Source organism: Micromys minutus (genome assembly GCF_963924665.1).
Source record: "Micromys minutus genome assembly, chromosome: 17".
NCBI classification, from domain to species: domain Eukaryota; kingdom Metazoa; phylum Chordata; class Mammalia; order Rodentia; family Muridae; genus Micromys; species Micromys minutus.
The window spans coordinates 49661305-49688816 of NC_137952.1; the positions used below are offsets into that span (position 1 = coordinate 49661305).

Consider the following 27512-nt stretch of genomic DNA (forward strand, 5'->3'; position numbering starts at 1 on the left):
CAGCATTACAAAACAGAATTTTCTGTATGACTACAGGAAAATTACAAAGCTGGGTCAGTGGTAATTCACAATTTGGTTTGGGTTGAGTCTTCTTAGCCTATTGAAAACTATTAAAAATTGGGGCTAGATAATTCTGTTTCATAGGGGCTGTCCTCTGCATTACAGAGTAACCAGCTGCAAATCTACCCATTAAATACTAGATACTAGTAGCAAATAAGACAAATAAATAGTGGCAGCCAAAATGTTTCTTTGCTTATGTGCACACGTAATGTATACACATGTTTATGTGGTGTGTGTGTGTGTAAGCTAGAGATGGGTCAGGTATCTTCCTTTATCACCCTCCATCTCATTCACTTTCTTTACTGTGTGTGCATAAGTGCATACAGCATAGGGAGTGGGGGACGATGGGCACAGCATGCACGAAGAGCTCAGAGGACAACTTTCCCAAGTTGGTTCCCTCCATCCATGTTGTTTTGAGGGAGGGTGTGGCTCCTGTGATTTCTGAGATACGTAACCCAGCCTACTTGGCCTGGAAGCTTCTGGCCTATTCACCTGTCATTGCCTTCCATCTCACTGTAGGGGCGCTGGGATTACAGATTATTAAATGACACTCAGATGTTGACATGGATTCAGGAAATCAAACTTAATCATCATACTTGTACCACAAGCATCTTTACCCACAGAGCCATCTTCCCCAGGACACCCTCCATTTGTTTGTTTTTTTGAGGCAAGGTTTCTCTCTGGAGCCCTGTATGTCCTGGAACTCACTTCTAAGTTTTATTGGCCTCAAAACTTGTTCTACCTGCCTTTTCCTTCCTTCTGGGATTACAGGCCTCCACTTTGTTTTCTGTAAGAGGAGTTGCTCACTGAGCCCGGACTCACCTGTTCAGCTATGATGGCTGGCCAGTAACTCCAGAGTTACCCATGTCTACTGCACTTACAGCCAGGGCTGCAGGCACTGTCTGGATTTTAAGTGGGTACTAGGGACCCCGATTCAGGTCCTAATGTATGTACAGCTGATATTTAACCCGCTGAACCATCTTCTCAGTCCCCCAAGAGGTTTTCTGACATTACTATATATATCACGGGAGAGGAATTATGCCCAGAGAACTTGACTTTTGAAATTCTTACTCACCCAGCACAAACTCTTGAATTCTAAGACTTGAGTCAGATCTGAAATTCTAGTAGCCTCAGAAATGAGGACTAACACAGAGAAAACAAAAGTCAGAGGGCCACCCGATCAAGGTCACACTGTCTAAATGATTAGGTAGAATTAAAATCTTCAAATCTCTGTGGTGATAATCTTGTCAACTCAATTGGATTGAGAAAGGCCTAAAGGATTAGTAAGGCACACTCTGGGGATGTCTGTGTGCTATGTCTTGACTTAATTAGTAGATCATCCCTTGACAAATTCATATGATGGCATTATTGGGAAACAGTGAAAGGCGAGAGATGGCTCAGAGGTTAAGAGCACTGGCTGCTCTTCCAGAGGTCCTGAGTTCAGTTCCCAGCAAACACATACAGGGATCCAACTTTTGTGGGCTGGAACCAATGCCGGGGTGAGCATTGAGTAATTCAGCTGTCTGTGAGTCTTTTATGTTGTTTTAAGTACCCCTCTCTTACACACTCATGTTCTTGGGGGTAACCCCATAAATTTTACTGTTTCGACAAGTTTGGCAGCAGCTTTACTTTGGTCTGTGTTTTGTTCCCCATCTGGGGTGAGCAGATGCTTGCTCACATCCATGCCACCCATAGTTCCAGTCTTTGTCCTGCTTGGCTTAAGCCTTTTGTGACCACTACATGGGTCAGTGGTGGAGAAGGGAAACTCACAATCACTCCTAACACATGAGAAAAGACGCTGGTGAGACAGGATGCTGTCCATCCTACGACCTAAAGAGGCAGAGGGTGAGTGGACCCTGGGATTAGATTGCCAGTGTGGGCCATCAATCTTTGATGACACCCCCTCCTTCCTGGCATGTTCCCAAGTTCTTTACCCTTCTTGTCCAACTTTATTCTTTCCATACTCTGATGTGAAATCAATTCTCTTCTACCCCCCCACACAAGTGTACGCACACACACACACACACACACACACACACACGCATGCACACACACACAGATACATGGGGTAGAGGAGGAGAGAAAAACTAAATAAGTAAATGTCAGAAAATAATCAAGGCTAGGCATGGGTGGTGCACACCTTTAGTCCCAGAACTCAGGAGGCAGGCGGATCTCTGTGAATTTAAGAGCAACCTGGTCTACAAACTGAGTTCCAGGAGAGCCAAGGCTATACAAAAAAACCCTATCTCAAAAAACAAAGCCCAGATATAAATGAATAAAAAAATTCTTAAGAAAGAAAATGGGAGTGGGAAAAGAAGATTTAGAAAAAAAGTGCCTAATGACCTTCAAGTTGAAATGGAACTTTGAACAAGTTAAAATGAGCTTTGAACATCATTTAAGTCAGCAGAAAATGAAAGAAACAATGATGGCCCATTCCAAGGGATGAAAGAATGATTCACTAAACAGCACTTTCCTTAGAGCAAAAGGAAGCTCTTGAGGAAGCTCTTCCTCCCTAGAATTTCAATATGGAATTCGAAATAAGAATATTATTAATATAGGCAACATTTATTGACCTATATACTTAAGATCTGTGGACTTATTCCTCAATAAAATTATATATATATGTATATATATGTAAATATTATATATATATATATATATATATATATATATATATATATATATATACATGCTGAAATTAGTGAAACGTCATTAATGGCCTTCTAATACATTGATTCTCCCCAGAAGAACTGAATAAGGTTAGAATATAATGTAGCTGGGAATGGTGGTCCATGCCTTTAATCCCAGCACTCAGGAGGCAGAGTCAGGTGAACCTCTGAGTTCAATGCCAGCCTGTCTGCAGAAAGAGTTCTAAAATAGCCAAGACTGTATAGAGAAACCTGTGTATAGTATAGCTACATTGGGGTATCTATATATCGGTCTCTGTATTACTGTGATGCTACCCTGTGTGTTTGCCCACCATGCTCTCAACTTACTTAGAGACAGCAACAGCTTTGACTTGTATTTTTCCATCAGGCAGAGTAATGGGTTTTATATATTTGAATGTATTATTTTCACCAGAACCAACTTTCTTTAGGAAGTCAGGTTTGCTTCCGTCCAGGGTGTAATATATGTTGACATCTGGGGTGTCTGAAAAATCCAGAACAGGATAACCATAATTATCACTGAAATCACAAGTCCTTGTATAATACAGTCTGTTAAAAAGAATACACACACACACACACACACACACACACACACAGTAAGTGGATAATGGGTCTGCTATTTGTGCCAACACAGTAGTCTGCATGAATGAGCTCACTTCATTCATTCATTTATATTACTGTATGTGGTCGACCCTGATTTGTACCCATTCTATTGGAGGCAACTGAGTACCTTAAACAGATTAATGAACTTAATACATAACAAAAGATTTCCAGCGCTCACACTGTTGCTCCCAGCTGTCTGTAATGTAGTAGCAAAGAATCCAGTGCCTTCCTGGCATGTGGTATACAGGAATGCACATAGGCAAAACACCCATACATACAACATAAAAATATAAATATTCCGAAGGAAAAAACAGGAGTAGGAAAAAGATTTAGGAAAAGGATAGTGACTCATGATCCCCAAGTTAAAATGGCAGTAGCTTTGAGCATCTTAATATACACAAACTTATTGACGTACGTGCTAACGATACATGGCTTGACTTCTGCTGGGCTGAGTGCACAGCCTGTAACCCTGGCCCACTGTCTTCCAACAGGTATTAATACAAATAGATGACGGGCCAGTTTAAGACAGTACAAACCACATGGAAAGCAAAGCTGCTGTCCTGGAGCATTTCTTAAGAAGTATTTTATCCGGTCTCAGTAAACGATTCTCATACCTCTTAGAAACATAAAAACAAAACATGTAATTCAGAATTCAAACGGCTAAAAATGGCTTTCACACCAGACACCCACAGCATGTCAGGCACCTCTGAGAAACCTTCACATCGGTGCAAACATACACTCGATATTTCTTGTCTCATGAGAAACAAACGCATACATACCACTCCACAAACCACCAAAGAACAACACTTTCAATGTGGAAGAGTTACAAACTTCTGAAGCCCCAGTATCGAAAATACGAAAAGATATTAGTCAGTAACACATGACAGACTATGACAATGCTATTTTAAATAATTCAAAAATCCATGTGCTTCCTACCAGATTTCATTTCCAGAAGGGTGTTGGTGTCAATTTCATGGTTAGCTTTCCCTGGCTGAGGCACTCGCAGTGGTATGATCTGAGGGGCACACACCGAACCAGCAGTCATGTTCCCTCCTTATGGAAAAAAATGTTAAGAAAATCCCGTCATGAATCTATGCCTGGACGTGAAAAACAGAGTACTACTTATCTGAAATGCAGCAATCCATAAAGCCTAAAGGACGGATCATTAGCATGTCACCTACAGATAATGCCCCACTTAATTAATGCAACCTCTATGTTTTTAGCTGTATGCTTGTTCTTGAGGTCTCGTGTTGGATAGTCACCTAAATACATCTAATAAAGGCAAACAGTGGAATTCAATAGGAGATTGGAGCTGCTTTAAAGGGGTTAATGGATGGAGCAGAACAGAATCCACCGCTAATGCTCTGAGCTCAGTTCCCTCGAGACTGTTCTCTCTTCCTTGCCTTCAGCAAGTGCACACGTACACACACACACTCCTGACTTCAAGGCAACTCATTACATAAGGAAAGCGAGTAACTCTGCACGTAGCATGAATTATTTAGAGCCAAATCTTAAGAGAAGGTCTGAGCCCCCACAGTCTTACCTTTGCCACTGCAGTATGTTGTATTTTGGAAAATGTACTGCAAAGAGTACAAAGCATCAGTTCTCAATAGAAAGGAAGTTGGCATGGATATAAACCAACAAACGCAGCTTCCTATTGCTCTACTGTTTTGTAAATAACTAGCAGGACAGAGAGCAAACGGATCTTTTCACTGAGGAGGGGAGGGGTCCTCTCAATCAGGATTTGCATCTTTTACTGCTATTTCAATGGTTATGGCTACATAATTATTCAATCATAATGTCCGTATTCATCCTACTTTTATAACCAACATCTTGCATATCCTCATTTTTTTTCCAAGACAGGGCTTCTCTGTATAAGAGCTCTGGCTGTCCTGGAGCTTGATCTGTAGACCAGGCTGGCCTCCAGTTTACAGAGATCCACCTGTCTCTGCCTCCCAAGCGCTGGAATTAACGGCATGTGCTACCCTGCCTGGCTTACAATTTTTCATGTGACGGTTTGTTGTTGAATGGTGATGTCATTGTTTGTTTTTTTTATTTTTTTAGTTTTGTAGTTAGAATTCTGATAATGTTGCTGTAAACACGTTGCGTTTTGACATTTCTTGTTCTGAAAAGTGGGATAATTAGATTTAAAAGACGAATTTAATGCCTTTATGGATAGTTGCAGATTGAGAGACAAGAGTAAAAACTACAGGTATCTGACCCTTCAGAAATGAGGCTGGATGTAGAGGGATTTGCCTATCCTCCCATTTTCCTTCGAGTGAGAGTCAGTTAAAACAGAGATAGCTGAAAACTAAATTCTAAATAAACACCGTTGGTTAGAGACTGACGTGCTCACGGTTAGCTATTAGCTGCTCTTGGAAATCTGGGGTGGTCAATGGACCTCACGGGAAGGAGACAGAGATGGCTGATTCGCTAGGTCCACACCGCAGCCCGCTGTCAGTGTCATGCCACCAGCATCTCCCAACATCCTTCACCTGAAGCATCTCCTCACTGCCCAAACCAGGACCCAGACCCACGTCACGTCCTCGGTCTGGCGAAGCAGTCAGAGACGCCTCGTTCCCTCCCAACCCAGTGAGAGATGCCCTTCTCCTCACCCTCCTCCAGCCTCAAGGACAGAGATAAGGACCCCCGACGCACGTCCACTGCCGCCAACCCGATGTCTCCTCTCCTCTCTCACCACCTCAAGACCGCTCCTCCGCTGCAGCTGCGTTACCACAGACGCTGCGGACCGCTCCCCGCCCACCGGGAGCCGAGCAGATGATTGGCAGGGAAATCGACTCCCTAGCAACCAGCCCCGCCCTTGTCTCTGGCTGCAGCCTCTGTCTGGTATCCGCCCCCAGCTCCTTCTGCGACACTCTCTTATAGGTGTCCAAGAGTATGCCTTCTCAGAGGCTGGAAGAGGCTGAAGAAGGCGACCCCACTCAGCGTATTGGAGCCAGAGGCTCTCGTCAGACAAGCACTGTAATTTAGGACAAGAAAAAGGAATCGTCGTGGCGACCCTGGTGAGCAAGGCGGAGCAGGCATAGCATGGGCGCCCCAAGCCGACCCGATGAAGAAGGCCCGGCGCGACAGGAGGAAGAAGGTCCCTCGCCCCTCCCACGCCCCGCCCCCGGCGCGCGTCCACAGGTTCCCGAGGCTTCCAGCGCACTCCGCCGGGCCACTTTTCCTCTGGTCTCAAAAACCAACCTGATGGCGGAGGTGAAGGTGAAGGTGCAGCCGCCGGACGCGGATCCGGTGGAAATAGAAAACAGGTATTGTAGCGAAGTTAGGCTCCCGAAGCTAGGCGAAAGTCAGCTGGATAGCTGGACCCCCTTCTCGGTCCTGGGGAGACGCTGGAGCAGGCTGGTTGAGCACGCGGGAGCGAGGTTGCCGGGAGTCTGGGCTCCCCCCTCCCGAATAGGGAGAGTAGAACTCTTCAGAAGCTCCAGAGCAGGGAGACAGCTTGAAACTATGTAACTGGCTCCTCCGGGATTCTATTAGCGCTCTTGGAATTTGACAGCAGCCAGTGCCAGAAAAGAGACCTGCATTTTCCTCGTAGTTCGTGGGCATGTGTTCGAATCCAGGATTGCTCGGTTGCCAAGGGAAGTTCTATAAGAGAACGTTCGGGCCAATTTAGGGTTTAGTTTGTAATTACAATGGACCATTGAGCCAACTAGGTTTAGTGAGTGCCTTAACGTAGCGCACATGAGTTTTTAGGTTATAATGTAGTTAAAAGACAACGACTTTCTCAACATTAATATTGTGGGTAATAAGTTTATTACACCTCCGCACAAAATTAATTTCTACAGTTTGTTTGGAGAGGATAATTTCTCAGACAGACTCCAGTTATGGTGAATCACTATAACTCCCTACGTGTGCCACACAGACACACACACACACACACACACACTCTACATTTGCCTTCCGCCTGCACACCTTGGATTCACTTTGCTGTACTTATTCCCGTTGATAACACTGATATTGCAGCTTAACTACCATGTGTCTCATTTGCCTTTTAAAACAAGCAAACATAAATCACTAATACCTTTGTTTCTAGAATTATAGAATTATGCCACCAGTTCCCTCATGGAATCACAGATCAAGTAATTCAGAATGAAATGCCTCACATAGAAGCCCAGCAACGGGCAGTGGCCATCAATAGACTATTGTCCATGGTAAGGAGACTTCACATAATTCCTGTAATTTGTTGTATATTATGGTTTCCATTGCTTTCTGTCACATTGCTGTGATGGTTAACTTATGTGTCAACTTGGCTGGGCTATGATGAATTGCTGTGCTGACTGTAGAAGGTGAGTGGGTGTCATCCAATTTAGTATCAGCCTAAGTAGAACAGACGGAGGACAGAGGAACTTAGCCCAGCCTACTCTGCATCCCAGGACCAGTCTTCCTTCACCACTCTTTGTCCTGAGGCTTTCAGAGTCCATCTGCGTCGCTGCCTTTTCATTACCAAGGCTAATGCATCAGGCCTGTGCCATTGTATGCACTGGCCTCCTTCATCTCCAGCTTGCAGGAGACTTACAAGAATTCTCCCCTACCATGATCACATGAGCCAATAAGAGTCCAATAAGCCTCTTTTTTGGTGAGCCAATATGCTAATTGTAAGGCCAAAATTCGTGACTTGATTCCAAACCAGGGAAAGGATTAGAATGTGTGAATTTGAAGGAAAAAATAACTATCTGCCTGCCATTTGACAAGATGAAGAAACTGCATGCAATTCGGTTTTAACTAATTATGTCATTAGCTTCATTGACACAGAAGGACACATGGGTGTAGTCTGTTCTCTCCTTGTTTTACTTCCTGTTGCTAGCTTTTAACCATTCCCTATAAAATATTTCCACTGTGATGTGTGTATGTGTATGTGTGTGTTATCAATAGCCCATTGATTGGGTGTCATTGTCACTGTGAGCTTTCAAGAGCAGGAAGAAGTCCCACTGAGGGTCTTTGGGCAGAAGTACAGCCTCAGTGACAGACAGTGCAGTAGAGTTTTCATTGAAACTCAAGAACCTGTAGCCCAAATGCCTCTCTTCTAACTTTGAAAAATGCATCATACTGTCCAATACTTTGGATCTCCTATATCTCTCCTTTCACAAGCTATTCCATTCCTTTTTTTTTGAGGAAGTTTGGTTTGGCTTTGTCAGTTAAGAGTCTTACACTAGGCCTTTTCTGATTTTTTTTTTTTTTTAAACTTTCAACCTTGTGTTATACCTCAAGGCTCTTGATGCAGAGATTATAGGGATAGTCTTATCATTTGTTAAGCCTTTGTCTTCATCTTTGTGGCTCAGAATTTGGCAAGCTTCTCTATGAAATAGTAAATAAAATAACTGTTGTGGTCCCTCTGGTTTCTGTCACAACTCTGATCACGTGATTTTAACAAGAAGCAGTTTTTTTTTTTTTTTTTTTTTTTGAGCCATGAACAGTGATACATAAACAGGTAGGTGTGGCTTTTTTTCTTGTGGAATTGTATTAATAGAAAAGCAAACAGTGGGCCAGTGACTTCTGTTTTTACCCAAAGAAGAAAAGTTGGTTATTTCTGGGCTTCCTTTTTCTGTGTAGAATGGCTCAGCTCTGCTGTGCTGTCTCCAGGAAGATCCTTGGAGCCCCAGATTGGGCCACAGTCTTTTCTCCGAGTGTCCTGCATCCACTAATGCCAAACAGATAGTGTTGTAGTCATCTGTGTTTCCCTTTGAGAGTCTGGAGTGTAGCTCAGTGGTGGACCATTCACCTAGCTTGCATAGTATGTTCAATCCTTGGCCCTATAATTCAACAACAAATTGTCCACTTAAACCACTGTCATAACAATGGCACAGCACACACGTTTAGTAGTGGCTAGAATGGCCTGAATTGAGTTTTGTGACCCCGCTCTGCCATACCTTAAGAAGGGAGGGTGTTGCAGTTTATCCAGTAAGTAAACCTACTTTACATTCTTCACATACAGTCGGGCACCCTCTTGGTTATAGTTCTTGTATCTGCTGCGAGTTCAGTGGTTCACACATCTGGATTCTCAAGATGCCTAGGAACAAGAGGTTCAAATCACGACAGACATGATTTGTCTTATTTAACTTCATTATATAAAATGCCACTGCTAGAGACCTTTTGTTCATTAGTTAACCTTTTTGCCTAATTCTCCTATTGCAGAATTAAATTGTATATATTAGTAAATGTTACTAATAACTATAGTTTAACTTAGTATACTGTTGAATATTTAAGTTTATACTTTATTTGGACTAAATTTTTATCAGTACAAATTCTATTTTAATTATATTTATCCATATTTTATATAATTTTGGATTTATTTAGATTTTAATATGTATTTATATATATTACCCTAAACTTTTTAAAAAAGATTTATTTTTATTTAATGTGTGAGTATTTTACATGTATGTATTGTCTGTGTACTGCATGTATGCCTGGTACCCATGAAGGCCAGAAGAGGGCACTGATCCTCTGGACCTGAAGTTACAGACTGTTGTGAGCTACATGTGCGTCCTGAGAACTGAACCCAGTCCTCTGTAAGAACCCCTGGTGCCCTTAACTGCTGAGCTGTCTCCCCATCCCCCAGGTTAAGAGCATTTGCTGCTCTTACAAAGGCCTGAATTTGATTTCCAACATCCACATACATGATGGTTTGCACCTGGCTGTAACTTCAATCCCAAGGATTCAGTGCCCTCTTTTGGCTTCTATGAGCATTGTATACACATGGTACACAGACATATATGCTAGCAAAATATCCATATACATTAAGAAATAGAATAATTTCCCCCCAAGACAGTGTTTCTCTGTGTAGCCCTGGCTGTCTAGGAACCTACTCTGTAGACCAGGCTGGCTTGGAGCTCAGATCTGCCTGCCTTTGCCTCCTGAGCCCTGGGATTAAAGGTGTGAGCCACCATCACCACTGGCTAAGAAATACACTAACTTGTATTTTAAAAATTTGTTTGTGCCCTGCCCAAATAACAAAGCCAAGTTAGCATATGGGACACTATTAGTATCTCTGGCTTAAACTGTCTTTAGATTAGTTTTTAAAAATACCTTGTTTGAGGTGTGTAAGCAAAATCTGCAGTCTCAGATGAGGAACTGACAAATGTGGGGGGCTGAACAGTTTAGTGTAGTAACTATTTAGTGTAGTAATACTTGCCATCAGAATTGATGCATTTCCAGAGTAATTGACTATGATTTTCTATTTTAAAACACTTTAGGGTCAGTTGGATCTTTTAAGGAGTAATACAGGCCTTTTATATAGAATAAAGGATTCTCAGAATGCTGGGTAAGTAAGCACCTACTTTTTAATTTCTAGAAAAATTTGTTTATTGCATAAGTAATATACGTATTTTTACGATGCTAACATAGTAACAAGTATTGTGACACATACCCATATCCCTGCACTTGGGAAGTTGGACAAAAAGTTCAGGGCCAGCCTGAGCTGTTGAGATGTGTACACAATGTAGCTCAGTATGTGGTGCACACCTATGGACTTGATACATGGGGGCCAAGATGGTGATGATGAGGTTGATTACAATTTAGGCTATACATCGAAAGACCCTGCCTCTACACAGAAGAAACTGACGTAAACTCATATCACCCCTACTTTTTGTCCTGTGTTTCCATTTCCCAGAGTAACTGCTTTTGGTAATTTCTTCTATACAGATTTAAATATTCATAGATGATTCTATATTTATATATTATCTTTTTTCCTTTCTTTTTTCTTACTTTCTTTTTTAAGACTGGATCATGCTATCCATACTGTTCTGTAACTTGTCTTTTTCATTTATTGTACTTTGGAAATCTTTTCATATTGGTACACACAGCTCTGTTTCATTCTTTTTAAGGTAAGCCCTTCTTTTGTTCAATAAGTCAGTGTGATAGCCTTGTCTGCTAATTAAGTAGTCATGCAGATAATAATACAGCCTACAATTTTTCCTTTTTAAATTCTGCTCTTTTCCTTGCAGTAAAATGAAGGGGTCTGATAACCAGGAAAAACTAGTCTACCAGATCATAGAGGATGCTGGGAATAAAGGTGAGCATGTGAAGGGTGATGTGTTGTTTTTAGGTCTAGACCTAAAGTGTTGTGTTGTTCTATTTATTGTATTTTTAAGAGAGGGTCCCATCATGTGGACCAGGCTTTCATACTCGGTATCTTCTTGCCTTTCTGACTGCTGGGATTGTAAGCATGCCCTGTTACATGCAGCTAAGCATGCATGTTTTGTACTTAGTCTTTTTTTTTTTTTAAAGGTAATTTCTTAAAGATTTATTCATGTATTTTTTATGTGAGTACACTGTTACTCTCTTCAGACACAGCAGAAGAGGGCATCAGACCTTATTACAGATGGTTGTGAGCTACCATGTGGTTGCTGGGATTTGAACTCAGGACCTCTGGAAGAGCAGTCAGTGCTCTTAACCTCTGAGCCACCTCTCCAGCCTCATAATCTCTTTCTTCATGTACAACTTTCTTTGTTTGAAAGAAAACTCATAACTTCCCACAGTGGGTATTTATTGAGTGTAAGAGTCGTAGCCTTATTTTTTTTCTGTCACACAAGTGGAATGTCGTTTAAATAATTAATGCTCATGCACTGAAGCAGCTAAACCTTTGTGTCACTTTCCCCTGTGGTTGAAGGTGGCAGATGAGCCTGATTCAAATCTCAGTTCCTAGTGAAACTGTCAGAAAGTTGCAGTTAGAGTAAAGGATCGGATAGGAGATGTGACATGAGCTCACAACAGTGAGCATGGTTGGCTTGTTAGTTTCATTTAGAAAATGTTCTAGTGTCTCTTTAGGTCGTGATATACACCTTTATCCTAGGACTAGGAGAGGCAGAAGCAGCTGCATCTGAGAGTTCAAGGCCAGCATGGTTTGCATAGCAACTGCATAGTGAGGCCATCTCAAAAAACCAACCAACCACACCAAGATTCCAAGAAATTTTCAGTTAGAATGTAAAGCATGCACTTTATTACTGACTCCTGTAGTCTTTATCCCAGGCTTTTGTTTTGTTTCTTCAGGCTTTAGTTTCTGAAAACAGTTCTAAATTTTGTGTTAAATGGTGTGCTATCAGCTTTCCTACTTTCTTACAGGAATATGGAGCAGAGATATTCGGTACAAAAGTAACTTGCCCTTAACAGAAATCAACAAAATCCTCAAGAATTTGGAAAGTAAAAAGCTTATTAAAGCTGTGAAGTCTGTAGCAGTGAGTAGTTGTCTTTCTGGTCCCACCGTGCGTTCAGTCAGGGCCGCCGTGCCAGCTGCGTTGTCAGCTTCTACTCCCTAGTTTATTTGGGAGTTAAGACAGATGGTTTCCCTGTTGTTGGTTTTGTTTTGTTTCGTTTTTTTTTTTTTTTAAGAGACTAAAAGTTTAGCTCCTGTTGTGCTGACTTAAACTTGCTCCCTGCTGGACTCCTGTTCCCAACTTCGTCCTGTGCTCTGCAGAAGAGTCTGGAGCTTGAGTGCATGTCCTAGTGCTGTGTTGTGTGAGATAATTCAGTTTACCCTAGCACACTGTCTCTCAGCAAGTGCTACTTGTTTTCAGTATGGACTGCTTTGCACTTTGCTGATAACCCAGTCAGAGAAAGATCCCTGTCCTGTGTTTCTTACTCCAAATTTATGGTTTTTCTTTTCTCTCTCTATCTGGAATATTTCGTGATAAAAAAGATGATGTACTGTGAAGACATAGAGTGGTTTTAATGTTTATTGCTTGGTGTGAGAAATCACATCGACAAGGCACACTGATTCCAACTAGGTGACATTGTGGAAAAGACAGTAGTTGAACATTTGGTAGTCTTGGGGAACGCAGCATGGAGGAAGCTCAGGAGCTGTGTTGGGGCAGCTAAGCTGTTCTGTACGACAGAAGCGTGAGCATGTGCTGACACCCATGGACAGGCACAGAGTATGTTGGCTGTGCTGTCATTTTAGTGAGAGAGATCTGACGCTATGGCCAGCGCTGGTCTTGAGTGTCTTGAAGGAGGGTCTTTCCTGCCTTCACCACCTGAGGCATGGCACTTCCAGATGTTTGCTGCCGTGTCCAGCCGTCTGCATGGTTTTAATATTTTTAAAGTTACTTAGATGTTAGGGGGTGCCAGAGTGGAATGCAGAAACTAGCGGTTGGAGATGGCTCAGCAGTTAGCAGCACTGACTACTCTTCCAGAGGACCCAGGTTCAGTTCCCAGCACCTACATGGCAGCTCACAACCATCTGCACCTCCAGTTCTAGGGGATCTGAACCTAGATCCCCTGCTAGCACCCTCTTTTAGCATTCGTGAGTAATAGCCCAGATGTACGCCAATACCCACACACAGTAAGTAAGTAATTTGAAAAATTAAAATAACTGTGACAGAATTTTAGAAAACACACTAGGGTTAGAGGAGTGGGGCTGACCTAAGTACTTGCAGAAATTAATGGTGGTAATAAAACGAAAGGCAAAGGAAAATGTGCTTAAATAGCACACGGGGTCTGAGCCCTTCCTGTGAGGCTACACAGCACAGACATGGGCAGTGAAAATGGCCCTCACTTCAGAGACAGTCCCAAGTTCACAACTCTGCTATCTTTGCAGTAATTCTGTTTGTTGAAGTCTGTTGTAAAATACAAATTTTACTGTTCAAGCTTAGTTTCTAGAAAAGTTTATAAAGAAGTGATCTGTGCATATTCTTTCCTAGGCTTCCAAAAAGAAGGTGTATATGCTGTACAACCTGCAGCCAGACCGATCTGTGACTGGCGGAGCCTGGTACAGTGACCAGGATTTTGAATCTGAATTTGTTGAGGTGCTTAATCAACAGTGTTTCAAATTCCTACAAAGCAAGGTAAGGTCATTAAGGAAACATCACAAGTCCTTTTAAAAAGCGACTTTCTGAAAGATTGACATTTGTATATCATATTTTATAAGATCAAAAATCCTAAGATTTGGGAATTTTTACCGCATGCTACAGTTGGTGCGGCACTTTAGCACTAACATGCATTTTCGCTTGAGCCTCTTGTTCTAATCTCACAGGCAGAGACAGCAAGAGAAAGTAAACAGAATCCGGTGATACAAAGGAACAGCTCATTTGCTTCATCACATGAAGTGTGGAAGTACATCTGTGAACTGGGTATCAGTAAGGTCAGAGCTTCTTTACCCTGTCTGTGTGGTCCAGGCTTCCTCACTAGGCCCTAGCTTTGGTGTGTCTGACCCATCTGCCCTTTCAGGTCCACATTCTGCTGAACCCACTTTGGGAAGCACTGTCCTAGAGCAGGCAGAGGCCTATATGGTATCTGACTCTGGTGAACTCTTCTCATCCAAACTGAAATGTTCTAAGTTCTTGTTTGGGTGATAGTTGGGTTTGTTACAGTGTTAGTATCATTTATTGATACTTTTTACCTAATCACATGGAAGGGTCTCTCAGCGCCCTTTGAAGACCTTTACATAAGGACACTGATGCTTTTCATGGTCTGCAAAGAAGCCAAAGTGGTATTTGGAGAAGTCATTTTCAGTTCCTGGTTCCCAGATTTCTCACTGATAAAAAACTAGGAACTCAAAATTATTTCATGTCTCCAGTGTCTCTCTATAGGGACATTTTAAGAATGTACATCAACTTTAATTTTATTAAATGTAATTAAATTTCAAAAAAAAATGTCCATCAAATTCTAGAGGGTTTCTGGTTGCCAAATTCATACGCCTTCTAGATTTTCTTCTAAAGAATGATGACATCAGAGTGAGGCTCAGCATGAAGATAGACTTCTCTGTCCTCACGTCAATGGCTTGTGCTCATGTGGACTGTCACTCACCCCAGACGTGCCTTCCATTACTCTTCCGGAGAGCATGGCTTTTCCACGTGACTTAGCAGCTGTGACCACTGCTATTTTCATACCTCCTTTGAAGGATGCCTCCTTGTCCTTCATGTTTGCTTTCTGTCCCTTTCCAGGTGGAGCTGTCCATGGAGGACATTGAGACCATCTTGAACACACTCATTTACGATGGCAAGGTGGAGATGACGATCATCGCTGCGAAGGAAGGCACGGTTGGCAGCGTAGACGGACACATGAAACTGTACAGGGCAGTCAACCCGATCCTCCCGCCCACTGGCTTGGTCCGGGCGCCCTGTGGGCTCTGTCCCGTAAGTGTGAGCTGCTTCACTGTTGGCTTTCATCACCCTCACATGCAGATGCCATAAAGAAAGAGCAGGCATAGCAGGCTTCCCGCCTGTAAGTGTCATGTGAGCTGTGTAACCCTCCCTCCAGACCCTTGATGGAGTCACAGGTTGTTAATGAATAGGACTTACTTGCTTTCTTGGAACATGCAGGGTAGGGACATGCCCTTCTGCTCGTGGGCCTAAAATGGGTGTGTTTTCACTGAGACTAACTGTTCTTTTCTGTGGAGAAGGAAATGAGATTTGTGGAAAACCCACTATAAACCAGACACATTGTAATCCTTCCTGTGTCTTGGAGCTAGTGGTTTTCTTTCTTTCCTCTGTAGAGTGAGGGAACTTAGGGTGGGTGTAGCTCAGTGGCAGAGCACTTGCTTAGGGTACACAGGTCCTCTGTTCTCCACATTTGATCCCTAGTACCCTCCCCCAAGAAAAAGAAGAATGCTAAATTTAAGCAGAAAATATCACTTAGAATACATATAATGCTTTCCCAGTATGCCTTAGCACCTCTGCTCATTCACTCTTGAAGCTACAGATCAAAAAGCACTTTCTGTCCTTTGACGTTTACACTCATGGGCTGCCACTCTGCCACATTCATTATGATAGCCTTTGTCTGTAACCCTAAGCTCTTTGTGACCCAATTTCAACTCCTGGACAGAAGCCAACATCCTGGTAATTCTACTTAGTATCTTTTGAATATAGTTAAACACAGAATATCTTGAACTTAGTAAAAATTAACTGTCCATAAGTATAGGACTCACTTCCTTCATTCCTGTGCACCTGCTGATAACCTTCTGTCCAGGTGGAACATTTATGCTGTTAGTACACCTCCAAGCCAGGCAGGCTTGTGCACACTTTTAATCCCAGCATTTGGGAGGCAGAGGCAGTTGGATCTCTGGGTTTGAAGCCTGCCTATTCTACCTAGTGAATTCCATGACAGCAAGGATTACAAAGTGAGTCCCTTTCTTTAAAAACAAAACAAAACAAAAAAGACCAAAAGAACCAAACAAACCAAAAATATAAAAGCGTATAGTTAACCATGACAAGGAAGTAGGCAGTTACCGTATCTTCAGTATGGTCCTTATCTTTTCAATGAGTATTTTTTCTTTTTCTTTCTTCTTTTAATACTGCTTTAAATTGGTGGAGTTTTTGAATGTAAACTTATTTTTTATTTTAAGGTTTTTGATGACTGCCATGAAGGTGGTGAGATTTCACCATCTAATTGTATTTACATGACAGAGTGGCTCGAATTTTAATAGAGAGCGGTGAACCTTATTTACATTTGGAAACTGAACTTCTTGGAGAACAAATAATTCATGATGGAGTGTCAAATTTCTTTGAAAGCATACTTCACAATAATGGATACTGACTTGCTGCTATGAAAACATTTATTTATGAAGACAGAACACAAAGCAGATTAATTTAATAAAGTTTAATTGGGAAGCTTCTTCTTGAGAAAGTACAATACCGTGAAAGTCTGGAAGACCAAGGAAAAGAAGCCCGCAGACCTGTGTTGACCAAGTACTGACACAAAGGCTGGAGAGAGATGTTCACTTGAGTTACTTAAGATTGTCATTGGAAACTCATCGGGTCTGTCACCACCATTTCTGTGTGGTTTTTCTTGGGTTTTGTTGAGAAGAGATTACAGATGTTGAAGTCAGGAACAGCTGATGATGGGAGTGTGTGCCAGCTCGGGGCCTGGGTGGTGAAGTGGGCATCTGTTCTTCCTCCCCCCAGCAGGACTCTTTCAGAGGAGTGTGCCTCCATACTGACCTCACTCCCAAATGCTGCTGCCCAGGACAGGTTCCCATCACGGACACTCCATGATAAGGAAATCATCTCACTGCTCCTTTCTTGTTAAGACTGTGACTTTCTCTATCCTTAATTGTATCATTTCCTGGATTTTTTTCCAGATTCTTATTCCATGCCGGTAGTGTGACTCTCTCTACCAGCGCCAAATTCAAGTTTTATAGTCCTACGTGGAATGTGCTAAATGGGACCTTTTGTAGGTGACACCATGAGTGTAGATTCCTCATGAATAGGAATTAGGGCCTGTATAGGAGAGACCCAAAGTGTTCAGTTACCCCACTGTCATGAAAGAACACAGGAAAATAAGGAAGTCAGCCTTCATCAGACTAAGTAACGTACTACTAGTACTGTAGTATGTATGGTTTAGTAGCACTAAACCAGTCTCAGCTTTTAGAATCATGATAAGTTATTTTCTTGATAAACCATCAATCTATAGTGTTCTGTCAAAGAAAACTAGATAATATCTAATCTTTTAACTAAATCTTAAAATAGCTGGATGTGGTGATGTATTCTTTGAGTCCCAGCAGAGGGAGGCAGAGGTAGGCAGATCATGGTGAGTTCAAGGCCAGCCTCCTCTACATAGTGAATTCTAGGACAGCCAGGGCTATATAGGGAGAGATCCTGTCTCAGATATAAAAATGAAAATAGAACACTGCCCTTCATTCACCTCTGAGGAGTGGTAACCAGTCTTCAGCTGGTCCCCTTTTATTCAAACAAGTGTAATGAGTCTAAGCAGAAAACTATCACTGTGTACTTTGTCAGTCTCAGCTGTTGGCATGCTGTTCACAGAAGACAGCCATATGCCTTTGGAGGAGCTCGGCAGGTGGATTGTCTTTTTTGTTTGTAAGATAAGACTAGTGCTTACTTGATGGGTAAGGCAGATCCAGTTAGAGTGGACATTTTGTTTTGTTTTGTTTCCTTAAGATTTATTTATTTACTATATATGAGTACACTGTTGCTGTCTTCAGACACACCAGAAGAGGGCATCAGATCTCATTACAGATGCTTGTGAGCCACCATGTGGTTGCTGAGATTTGAATTCAGGACCTCTGGAAGAAGAGTCAGTGCTTTTAAACACTGAACCATCTCTCCAGCCCTAGAGTAGACATTGTTGAGCTGGTGGCATTAAATGCTTAGAGCTCTTTAGAGCTGGTTATAGAATTCATCTGATAAAAATGAGCTAGTGAGTTTGATTTTACTGGTCCTATGTATCTCAGGGTAACTAGCAATGCTGTTTATTTAGAGCACTGCCTTGAGGTGGTAGAGCTCAGCTCCAAAGAGGGCACACTGCAAAGCCTTTCAGTTGGCCCATGCTTTTTGGCTTATTAAAAAAAAAAAAATGTAGTGAAACAAACAAAAAACCTTAGACACAACGTATAATGGAGAAAGCTTTAAATCTCAGGACCCAGGAGGCAGAGGCAGGCAGATCTGAGGTAGAAGACAGGCTGGTCTGCACAGCTAGTTAGTTCTAGGACAGCTGGGGCTACATAAAGAAACCCTGTGTTTTCTAAACATGCTCTGCATTATGTCTTTTGTGTTGTTGTTGGAGATAAGCTCACCACTACAAACTGCCCTCAAACTCACTTTATCTAGACTGGCACCGAACCCACCGTTCTGCTTTAGCTTCCCAAATGTGGGGTTACAAGCAGCCATTTAGCAGCCATGCCTGGCTTTTCATTGTCTTGATAATTAGATAATGGGTTTTTAAATTAGCACTCGGTGGCTAGAGACGTTCCTTACCTCACCAGAATAAACAGAGCTTAAATGTTTTTCTTCAGCATTATTTTTTACTCTGAATGTTTTTTTTTCCTTGTAACATCTTCTTACTGTACTAGCTGAGAGGGATAGGTTAGTTTGAAAACGTAGCAACTGTTGTAAATAAAATGAATTCTACAGGAACAAGCTATCAAAAGAAATTGTGGGCCTCTAAATCATAATGTCACAAAATCAAACTGCAGATGAAGCCCAGATTCTTCATTTTCCCACTTAGTATTAGGCATTTTTTTCACCTGAGAACACATACTAATCTGTTGAGGACACTGTTTAAAAGTGATCCATAAAAAAGGACATCATGAAATGATTTAGTGGATTTTAATGAATGGATTCTCACATTAAACTTTAAAAAAAATTTAAATTATTTCTTTCATGTATATGAGTACACTGTTGCTGTCTCTTCAGACACACCAGAAGAGGGCACCAGATCCCATTACAGATTGTGTGAGCCACCATGTGGTTGCTGGGACTTGAACTCAGGACCTCTGGAAAAGCAATAGGTACTCTTAACCGCTGAGCCATCTCTCCAGCCCCCCACCCCTTTAAATTTTTTAAAATTATTCACATTAAACTTTCAATTTGGCAATAAATAAGTTTTAGATGAGGGGTTTGGTGGTAATCAGGTAAAGCAGTCAGACAATTCCATTCTGTGATAGACACGATAGGGTACTGGTTTGGTGAAGCCTCAACATCGGATTTACTACATAGGAGGTGGGAGCTGAGTACAAAATGTGTGCCCTAGAGCAGTGTGATCCAAAGACAGCATCCTGACATTTTCTATTGTGATGGAAATAGCCTGTATTTGATGTTTTGTACAGTAGCCTTGAGCCAGATGGCTGGCCAGCACTTGACACAAACGATTAAGAACTAAGTTTTTACTTAGTTGCCTGTGCATACTGTTTATATTAGACTGCACAGCTCAACAGAGAGCTCTCTTGCATACTTTCCCATGGGGAATTGTTGAATCTCAGACTGAAATGTGTTCGTTTATAACTGAGATTTTTAAACTTAGGAAAAAAATTCAAAAAAATGTTTTGTGTGTGTGTGTGTGTGTGTGTGTGTGTGTGTGTGTAACTGGCTTTTTAGCAGTAAGCAGTGATTTGGCCAAACCTATAATCCAATTTGAGTCTACTTGAATTTGAGATTAGTAATTATTTACTCTGCTTTTTTGAATTCTTAAAAAATTAACATCATAAATAACAGTTTGCAATTTGTTTTTTGCTGCAGGATTAAAATATATTCATTTGGTTTGTTTCTGTCTCTTATTCATTGACATGTGAATACTTACAGTAGACATATACATACATGTGTATGATGTCCTCTATCCTCCAGGGCGGCCTTTTGTTACAATCAAAGGTCTTTCCTGACTTTAGAACCCCCAAGTCATTTTAGGCTAACACAACAACTTTGCGTCCCTTTTAGGGTAAGTGTGGAGGTCACATTTCTTCATCAGTCACACGTTCTGTGTCATCGTGTATAAGTGCACTTGAGGTCTCTGGCGTCACAGCAATCAGAAGATGCTAGGAAATAAACTTTATTTTATTTTTACATATAATCCAAGTACTTTATAAGCCAGCAGAAATGTAATCACGAAACCACTTTATACATTGAAAATATACAATATAAAAAGTAGTTTTAAAAAGGGGTTTCTTATTTTGGGGTGTGTAAGAAAAACCTGCAGTGTTACTTGAATGCTCTACAAGAGGTTGACCTCTAGAATTAACCTTGCATTGTGGAAGAGTTTTTTTTTTTTTTTTTCTTTTTTTAAAGATTTACTTATGTAGGTGAGTACACAGTCGCTGTCTTCAGACACACCAGAAGAGAGCATTAGATCCCATTACAGATGGTTGTGAGCCACCATGTGGTTGCTGGGAATTGAACTCAGGACCTCTGGAAGAGTAGCCAGTGCTCTTAGCTGCTGAGCCACAGAAAAGTTCTTTTGAAGATACTTACTTAAAACTTAATAACAAAGTACACATTGCTCCCATGTCTTCCACCCTTTAGTATTATGTTCATTTTGGTTATCTTAGGCTCTTAGACTTCATAGAGAATCTAAAAATGTTTACGACCAAGCTCACAGATGGATGACCTGGTCTTTGTCTTGTAGCATTTGCAAATCTTAAGTACAATGCTGTTGCCAGCTACCATAATTAATGCAGGGACTGTATATACAAACATATATATCCCCCAGTTAAAAAAAGACGTATGTACTTGTCACATTTCTGTATTGCAGCACTTCCCCATGTCCTCTTCAGTTGATATACAGGTGACAAGCCATTCAGGTATCTGTCCCTGCAGCTCCCTGACTTAGCATCCATACATGTGGGTTTCTCTCAACTCGTCAGAAGGACCTGGAGATGTGGCGGGGTCAGGGATTTCCATGATGAAGACTGGAGTTTGAGTTCATCAAACTTGAGCCAGCTTGAAGAAACAGAGTTTTGAGTTCTAAGGCAACATTCTGGACCTTGAATCATGTTTTCTTTCCCCGGCAAGAGAAAAATCTTATTTCAAATAGGGAAAACTGTCATATAATTTGAATAAAAATCTGTTTTTGTTGTTGGTTTTGAGGCAGGGTTTTACTTGGCCTAGACAGGTCTCAAACTCAAGATCTACTTTCCTCACCTTTCCAAGTACTGAGGTCTTAGAAGTGGGCCACATCTTGCTAAACCTACTGAGTTATGATTTGGAATGAGACTCAGGAGACCCGGATCATCATCTTACTCTTTCTTTTCTGAGACAGAGTCAAGCTAACCTTCCCTCCTGGTCCCCTGCTTTCTCTGAAGTTTGTGTTTACAGGGACACAATCATGTCTACGTCAAGTTCTGGACTGTTATGACTTAACTCTCTTTGCATCAACAGGATAGCTAAAGAAACTGTCCCTTATTAAACAGGAAATGTACTACTGTAGTTAGTAGCTTTTCAGGGAGATTTAAGTTCTGTGGGAGTGTGAGTGTTCAAAAGGGTTTGTTGTTCAGGCACAACGATGTTTCATGTCTAGCGCTGTGTGAAGACAGTTGCTATTCTTTTCCTACCCCATCTTGGCGCGTTACCGAGCAGGAATTATCCTGACTATTCTGGGACTTTCAGCATCGACTTCACCACACTAATCAGTTCATGGAACTCTGTGTTCTGAAAGTGACCTCGGTCGGTGAATTTGTACAGTTTGGCGTCCAGCCTGTCAGCCACTTCTTGTTGTTCCTTCCAGGGAAGGAAGGGGTCATCAGTAGAGCCGAACTGTACGATGTGAGGGCAGTTGGCCTTGATCTTCTCCCACTGCCAGGGGCGGCTGAAGTACCCTGTAGGAGGGGAAAAGCCTATCAACGTGCATCAGTTGGCTGCCTCAACATCTGAAAATATTGCAGAGACCTGCGTTCAGAGCAGTTCTTTTGTTTTTGTCTCTGAAGGGCTTATATCATACTGACTTAACAAAGGCAAAGTAAAAGGCTAAAATAAAACCAGGTCCTGGGATTCATTCTAGACTTCAGGTTAGAAAAGAACTAATTCACATCCAAAGGTAAGTAAAAACTCTCCCATTTGCTTATTTATACTTTGAGGGTTGAGAGAGAATAACTATTTTGTAACTTGAATAGTTTGTCCTGTGTTTAGGGAGGGGCTTTTCTAGGTCTCTTCCTAAGGACTTACCACTTGCACGCTCATTTTCATCTCCCAAGTCTGATGTGTATGCAGACACCAGTACGAGAGCATGTACCTGATGTGTCTCTGCGTACCTGGGATAGAAAGAGTCAGTGACACATGGGACTATTAAACCTGATACAGCAGTAACACACCTGATACGAGGTCACAGAAATGTCGTGTATGCTACTGAGATCAACACGGAAAACCCTCAAGAAAATTTCACAATCACTGTCTCTGACCTGTGCATTTACCCACCTTCATATGTGTCAGCATTATCTGCGGATTTGTGGGCTCAGCGCCAGGGCAAACAACTGAAAGAAATGGGACTAAGGCCCGAGAACCTGCAATTTAAGGCATGTAATCTCTAACCCATTTGACTAATGCAAGTAATCTGTGAACCACACTTCAAGAAAAGCTGACAATGCTGGATAACACGTGTACCGTCCCTTGCACATGCATCCCATCTGTGTTGCAGAACGTTTGGCTCCACTCCAGACGAACTATCATTGGCCCCTTAAGGGCGGGAAAAGCATTTAGGAAAGCACCCTGCACATAGACCACCACCTCTCCATCTGCAGATGATGCCTTTGCTCAGCCACAAGTAGGCTGAGGAATGATGTGACACCTTTGAAGAAGCTTTTGTGCTAGGAAATGTTTAGTCCTAGAATTCCATTCTTGGGGCTAAACCTTTCCCTGTACTTGGTGACTCCAAAATATCAAACCCACAGAAGACATGAAAGGCACCCAAATTCCTTACGCCTGCCACACTTTACACTTATCTTAGCATGAATGATCTTAGCAAAGTCACTACACCCAATACATTTAGTGCTGCCTGTATCCTCTTAAAGGGTTAGGTCAGTTCCCTCAACTAAACTTGCTTTCTCACAGTAAGACTGAGATTAAACATCTTTCTTGAGATAGCCTTGCTATCATCACTTCAGGGACACATGTTTGTGTGTCCCACTATCAGTGATACCGAGTTTGTTTGTTAAGGTGTTTCCAGCACTTTCTATTGAAAGGCTCCATGTTCCTTAATAATAAGTCAGTTAGCAGGCCCCTTATGATTGTATCAGATTCCTACTTCTTCATACACTGATAGTTCAGGGTTTTGGTTTTTTTTTTTTTATTTGTTTTTTTTTTTTTTTTTTTTTTGTTTTTTGTTTTGGCTTTTTTTTTTTTTTTTAAGGAGTTTATTCTTAGAAGGTTGCTGACAGTCCTAATGAATCCAGAGGACTTACACAAAAAATAATACAGCTTTTATCAATAACTGGTAAACAAGGTAGAAACGGACAGATCCTGTTTCCACTTTTGAGGTCAGCACCGTTCCCCCTGCACATTTGAAAACATCCCTTTGGCGATTACTGAACCATTATTTTCTGGCTCTGCACTCAAACACGTCCCCATTCCCTTGACCTGTGTAGCTAAAAGGCTATACAATTTGGCAATATTTCATGACATACAGTTCATACGGCATCTGGAGTGAGTGCCTGGACCAGCCTTTGTTGCCAGGGTAGGAACTATGGCTAAAACTCAACCTTAACAGCTGGCAGCTTATGCCTTACTCAGTCGGCTAACAGGAAGATGGGCGGTTTTGGTAGAGGCATTATTTATGGGTGTACATGTGAATCCTGACGACTAGGGATTTGTAGGTAGGTAGGGAAAGCACCCTCTACTTTCCAAGAGGTATTTGTTGAGCATGTTGGGCACCATGTCAGACTCTCCTAGCACTGAGATGCTTTGTCAGTGAACAAAGTCCCGCCTTCATAGAGCACCCATTCTATTAATAGGGACAGAAATCAATGTGTGTCGGATGATAAAAAGCTGTAGGTTAAAAACAAGCAACCCCCCATCCCAAATTTAAAATATAAAGGGGAGAGGAGTTGGTGAGGCACGGTGGCTCTTCTGTATGGACAGATTATGGACCCCACACAATAAGGGCATCCGAGCAGAGGGACAGTAAGAGAAAGCAGCTTCCGAACCAGAAGGCGGAGCAGGATAAGGCAGGTGTGTACTTGGACTATTCCAGGAACTACAATGACATCACTGTGCCTGGCTAGAGGAGAGGTGAGGGAAGACATCAGGGCTGAGAAACAGGAAACTTCCTTGGGGCCACAGAAGCTTTTAAAGGATCAACCAGTAAAAGCTCCCTGTAAGAGCAACCAGTTTCTTTCAATCCCTTAACAAACAAGGAAGACGTTAGGGCAGATTATGTTACCTATTTGAGGTCAGCACTGTTTCCTTTGCTATGGAAACTTAAGAAACACAACTACTTCAACGCACACAGGGCAGCAATTCAACAGGATCATACCTCATGGCTGCGATGGCCCCGGAACTGTGGCCTATGATGATGGTCTTCTCATCACAGTGCAGCTCTGTCTCCATGAAGGGCAGCCAGATGCTCTCTCGAGCTGTAACTGTGGCCAGGGCAAAACAGTCTAAGTCTGATGCTGTCCTGCCTAAGTAAACAGCAGCTCGCAGCTTTTAAATGGGGCTGTGTGCAGACCCTGGCCTGTGGGTTAGTTGTTTTGCCCTCCACCCTCCCGTCTCTCTCTACCGTGTTCTGAAGTGAAGTCTTCCTCCCACCCATTTTTCTTTTGTGAGATAGCCTCCTCGCCGTGTAGCATAAGCTAGTCTGGAATTTGCTGTGTAGCCCACACTGGAATCCGCTTGCCTTGAACTCCCAAGTGTCAGGATTAAAGGCATCATCATCACTGGCCTCAACTCTGATATTTTAATGTGAAAATTCAAACTTGGCAAACAAATGCCCCATCTGGAGATTGAGCTCAGGGGCAGAGCACTCAGCTAGGATCCTTGGTTCACTCCCAACATCAAACCCCCCAAAACAAAACAAAAAAACCAAAAAACTCGACAACATTCCAAAACCCATATATAATTTATATTACTTCTTTCCTGAACCAAGTTGTAGATGGACCCCTCCCCACTAAAAGGGCAGTCTTATAATTTTAAATATATAAGAACTCAACTAGATACTATAAGGCTGTTTCAAATAGAACACCTAAATTTTGCCTGAAGATGTTTATGGATACTTAAACATGGAAAATACTGCTGCTATAAGTTAAAAGTTAAATTTTACCAGGCCCGGATGCTTTTCCTGATACTCTAATCTCGTGTGTGTGTGTGTGTGTGTGTGTGTGTGTGTGTGTGTGTGTGTGTGTGTTGGCTTAGACCCACCATCTCAAGCTCCCTGCTTTATTTGTTCCTAGTGTGTATTTATTTTTGTCCCTTTTCTGTGATATTCCTCCTTCCAAACTCCACCCTGCAAATGATGAGCTCAAAATCTAACAGATGAGGCTTTTCCAAAAACCAATTTCAAACTTACTTGGGTCAGGCATGTTTTTAGCCAAACACTGGAAACCAGGAATCTATGATGTAAGGGAGAAGAAAAAGCTATAATATTAAAAAAGCTTAGAAATGTGGCACCTGATGTGACCTTGCTTAGTCCAGTGAATATTTGCTAACATTATGACGAGAACAAAGCAGTTACAGGGCTTCCGATGAACACACGGTCACGGACAGTTCTCTACCCAGTTTGTAGAACTCTGCGGAGACCGGCTTCTGCACCAGCCACCTGTGCACATCTCCCAATCTGTGCACCTAAGTGAATGTGCTGGAGGCATAATGGCCGGAGTTGAACTCAGTGCCACAGAAAGAGTCAAAAGAACAGAGGCACCACTGAGGAAGTCAGGCATCCTGTCCTGTCAGCCACAACCCTCAAGTTTTATTCCAAACAGACCTTTATTTTCTCCTGGAATTCTATTCTAAAGGCCAACGAAGGAAAGTAACTGCTGGGCCATGGAAGAGGGCTTTTTCTTTTATTAAAAGTTAAGCACCGGACGACCTAGGGTGCGATGCTGTTTCTATAAAGTTCACAAAGAAGCCAAATTAAACAGTAGGTTGTCTAAAGATTATGTACGTGGTTGTAAAAATACCTTTAGGTTTTATAGGGTGTAGCAAAAAGGCCAGAAAAGCAGCCCAGCTGGCAACAGCACTTGTACACATGCCTGGTGACCCGAGTTCGAGTCCCAGAACCCCTGTAAAGGTAGAAAGAACTGATACCAAAAATGTCTTCTGACTTCCAGATGCCCTCTTGCACACAGCAATTTAAAGAGAAGCAAAGTAAACTTCAGAATGTCATACGGATAGGACAGGGGGCAAACAGATTATCCAGAAGACACTTGGCAACGTTCTAGAGTTTAACCCTGGGAGTGTAGCTCAATTGTACAGGACACACAAAGACACCTTGGATTTAGACAGAAGAGGGAAAAAATTATCTTAGTTTAGTAGTTTATTGTACGTTATACAGTCCTTCTTATATATTAAATATCACATGGTGAATTTTAAAAATTAGAGTAATATAAACATAAAATTATCTGGAAAGTCTGTAATCTGAACTGGCAGCAGATGGGGGTGGGGAGGGGACATTCTCTCCAGTTGTACAACAGGTTTTCCTTTTAGTCTCAAAAACTGAGCCCTCAGCCTTTTTGAGCTGCTTCGCCAGGTGGGATACTGGCCACATCTGCGGGAGGGTGGGCACAGGTTCGAGCCTCGCCCTCGTTCTCTCTCCCTTCACTCCGAGCCAAGCTGACCAAAGAGCAGAGGCTAGCATTCCTTACCTGCTCCAGCCCCTTTCTCACCCAGCCGTACCAGCCGTGCGTGGCCACATCCCCGCCTCCGTTCCCGGGAACAATCACTGCCTTGTTAGGGAACGCCATGAATGCAGACAGACCCCTGCCCAGCTTGGAAGAGCAGTTCTCAGACCAAGACTACATCCGGCCCAGCGTCCGCACTGCAGCTTTCTGGGAATTGTAGTTCTTGGCTATCCTCA

At 42.2% G+C, this 27512-nt stretch overlaps 3 protein-coding genes across 8 annotated transcripts in view; 1 reads left to right on the top strand and 2 right to left on the bottom strand.

Annotated features, from left to right (window-relative positions):
* DZANK1 (double zinc ribbon and ankyrin repeat domains 1) overlaps positions 1 to 4377 on the bottom strand; it is a gene marked incomplete at both ends in the record, with an annotated part of 45371 nt that extends 40994 nt beyond the window's left edge. For 3 of the 4 annotated variants that reach the window (XM_080930817.1, XM_080930819.1, XM_080930818.1), the window contains 2 exons: positions 3057 to 3210; positions 4266 to 4374. In XM_080930817.1, coding sequence (XP_080786943.1) covers positions 3057 to 3210; positions 4266 to 4374 — 263 coding nt within the window. Of the gene's footprint in view, positions 1 to 3056; positions 3211 to 4265 lie in introns of all 4 variants that reach the window. The other variant, XM_080930820.1, reaches the window with a different exon arrangement.
* Positions 4378 to 6471: 2094 nt separating this feature from the next.
* POLR3F (RNA polymerase III subunit F) lies at positions 6472 to 20281 on the top strand. 3 transcript variants are annotated; one of them, XM_080931197.1, is made up of 9 exons: positions 6472 to 6601; positions 7395 to 7504; positions 10544 to 10611; positions 11294 to 11361; positions 12411 to 12523; positions 13985 to 14128; positions 14317 to 14424; positions 15227 to 15418; positions 16627 to 20281. In XM_080931197.1, exons 2-9 carry the CDS (start codon positions 7448 to 7450, stop codon positions 16702 to 16704), a joined length of 828 nt encoding a protein of 275 aa, XP_080787323.1. In that variant the 5' UTR covers positions 6472 to 6601; positions 7395 to 7447; the 3' UTR covers positions 16705 to 20281. The 3 variants fall into 3 exon arrangements, with proteins under 3 accessions (XP_080787323.1, XP_080787321.1, XP_080787322.1); XM_080931195.1 differs by having other exon boundaries at positions 6491 to 6601; positions 7387 to 7504; XM_080931196.1 differs by having other exon boundaries at positions 6491 to 6601; positions 7387 to 7504; positions 16688 to 20281.
* A 214-nt stretch (positions 20282 to 20495) lies between these two features.
* RBBP9 (RB binding protein 9, serine hydrolase) lies at positions 20496 to 27445 on the bottom strand. The gene is made up of 5 exons (XM_080931433.1): positions 27301 to 27445; positions 26007 to 26049; positions 24975 to 25080; positions 22673 to 22758; positions 20496 to 22326 (listed from the first exon to the last, which is right to left on the bottom strand). The coding sequence occupies exons 1-5, from the start codon at positions 27397 to 27399 to the stop codon at positions 22100 to 22102; spliced, it is 561 nt and encodes a 186-aa protein (XP_080787559.1). The 5' UTR covers positions 27400 to 27445; the 3' UTR covers positions 20496 to 22099.
* Positions 27446 to 27512: the final 67 nt, after the last annotated feature.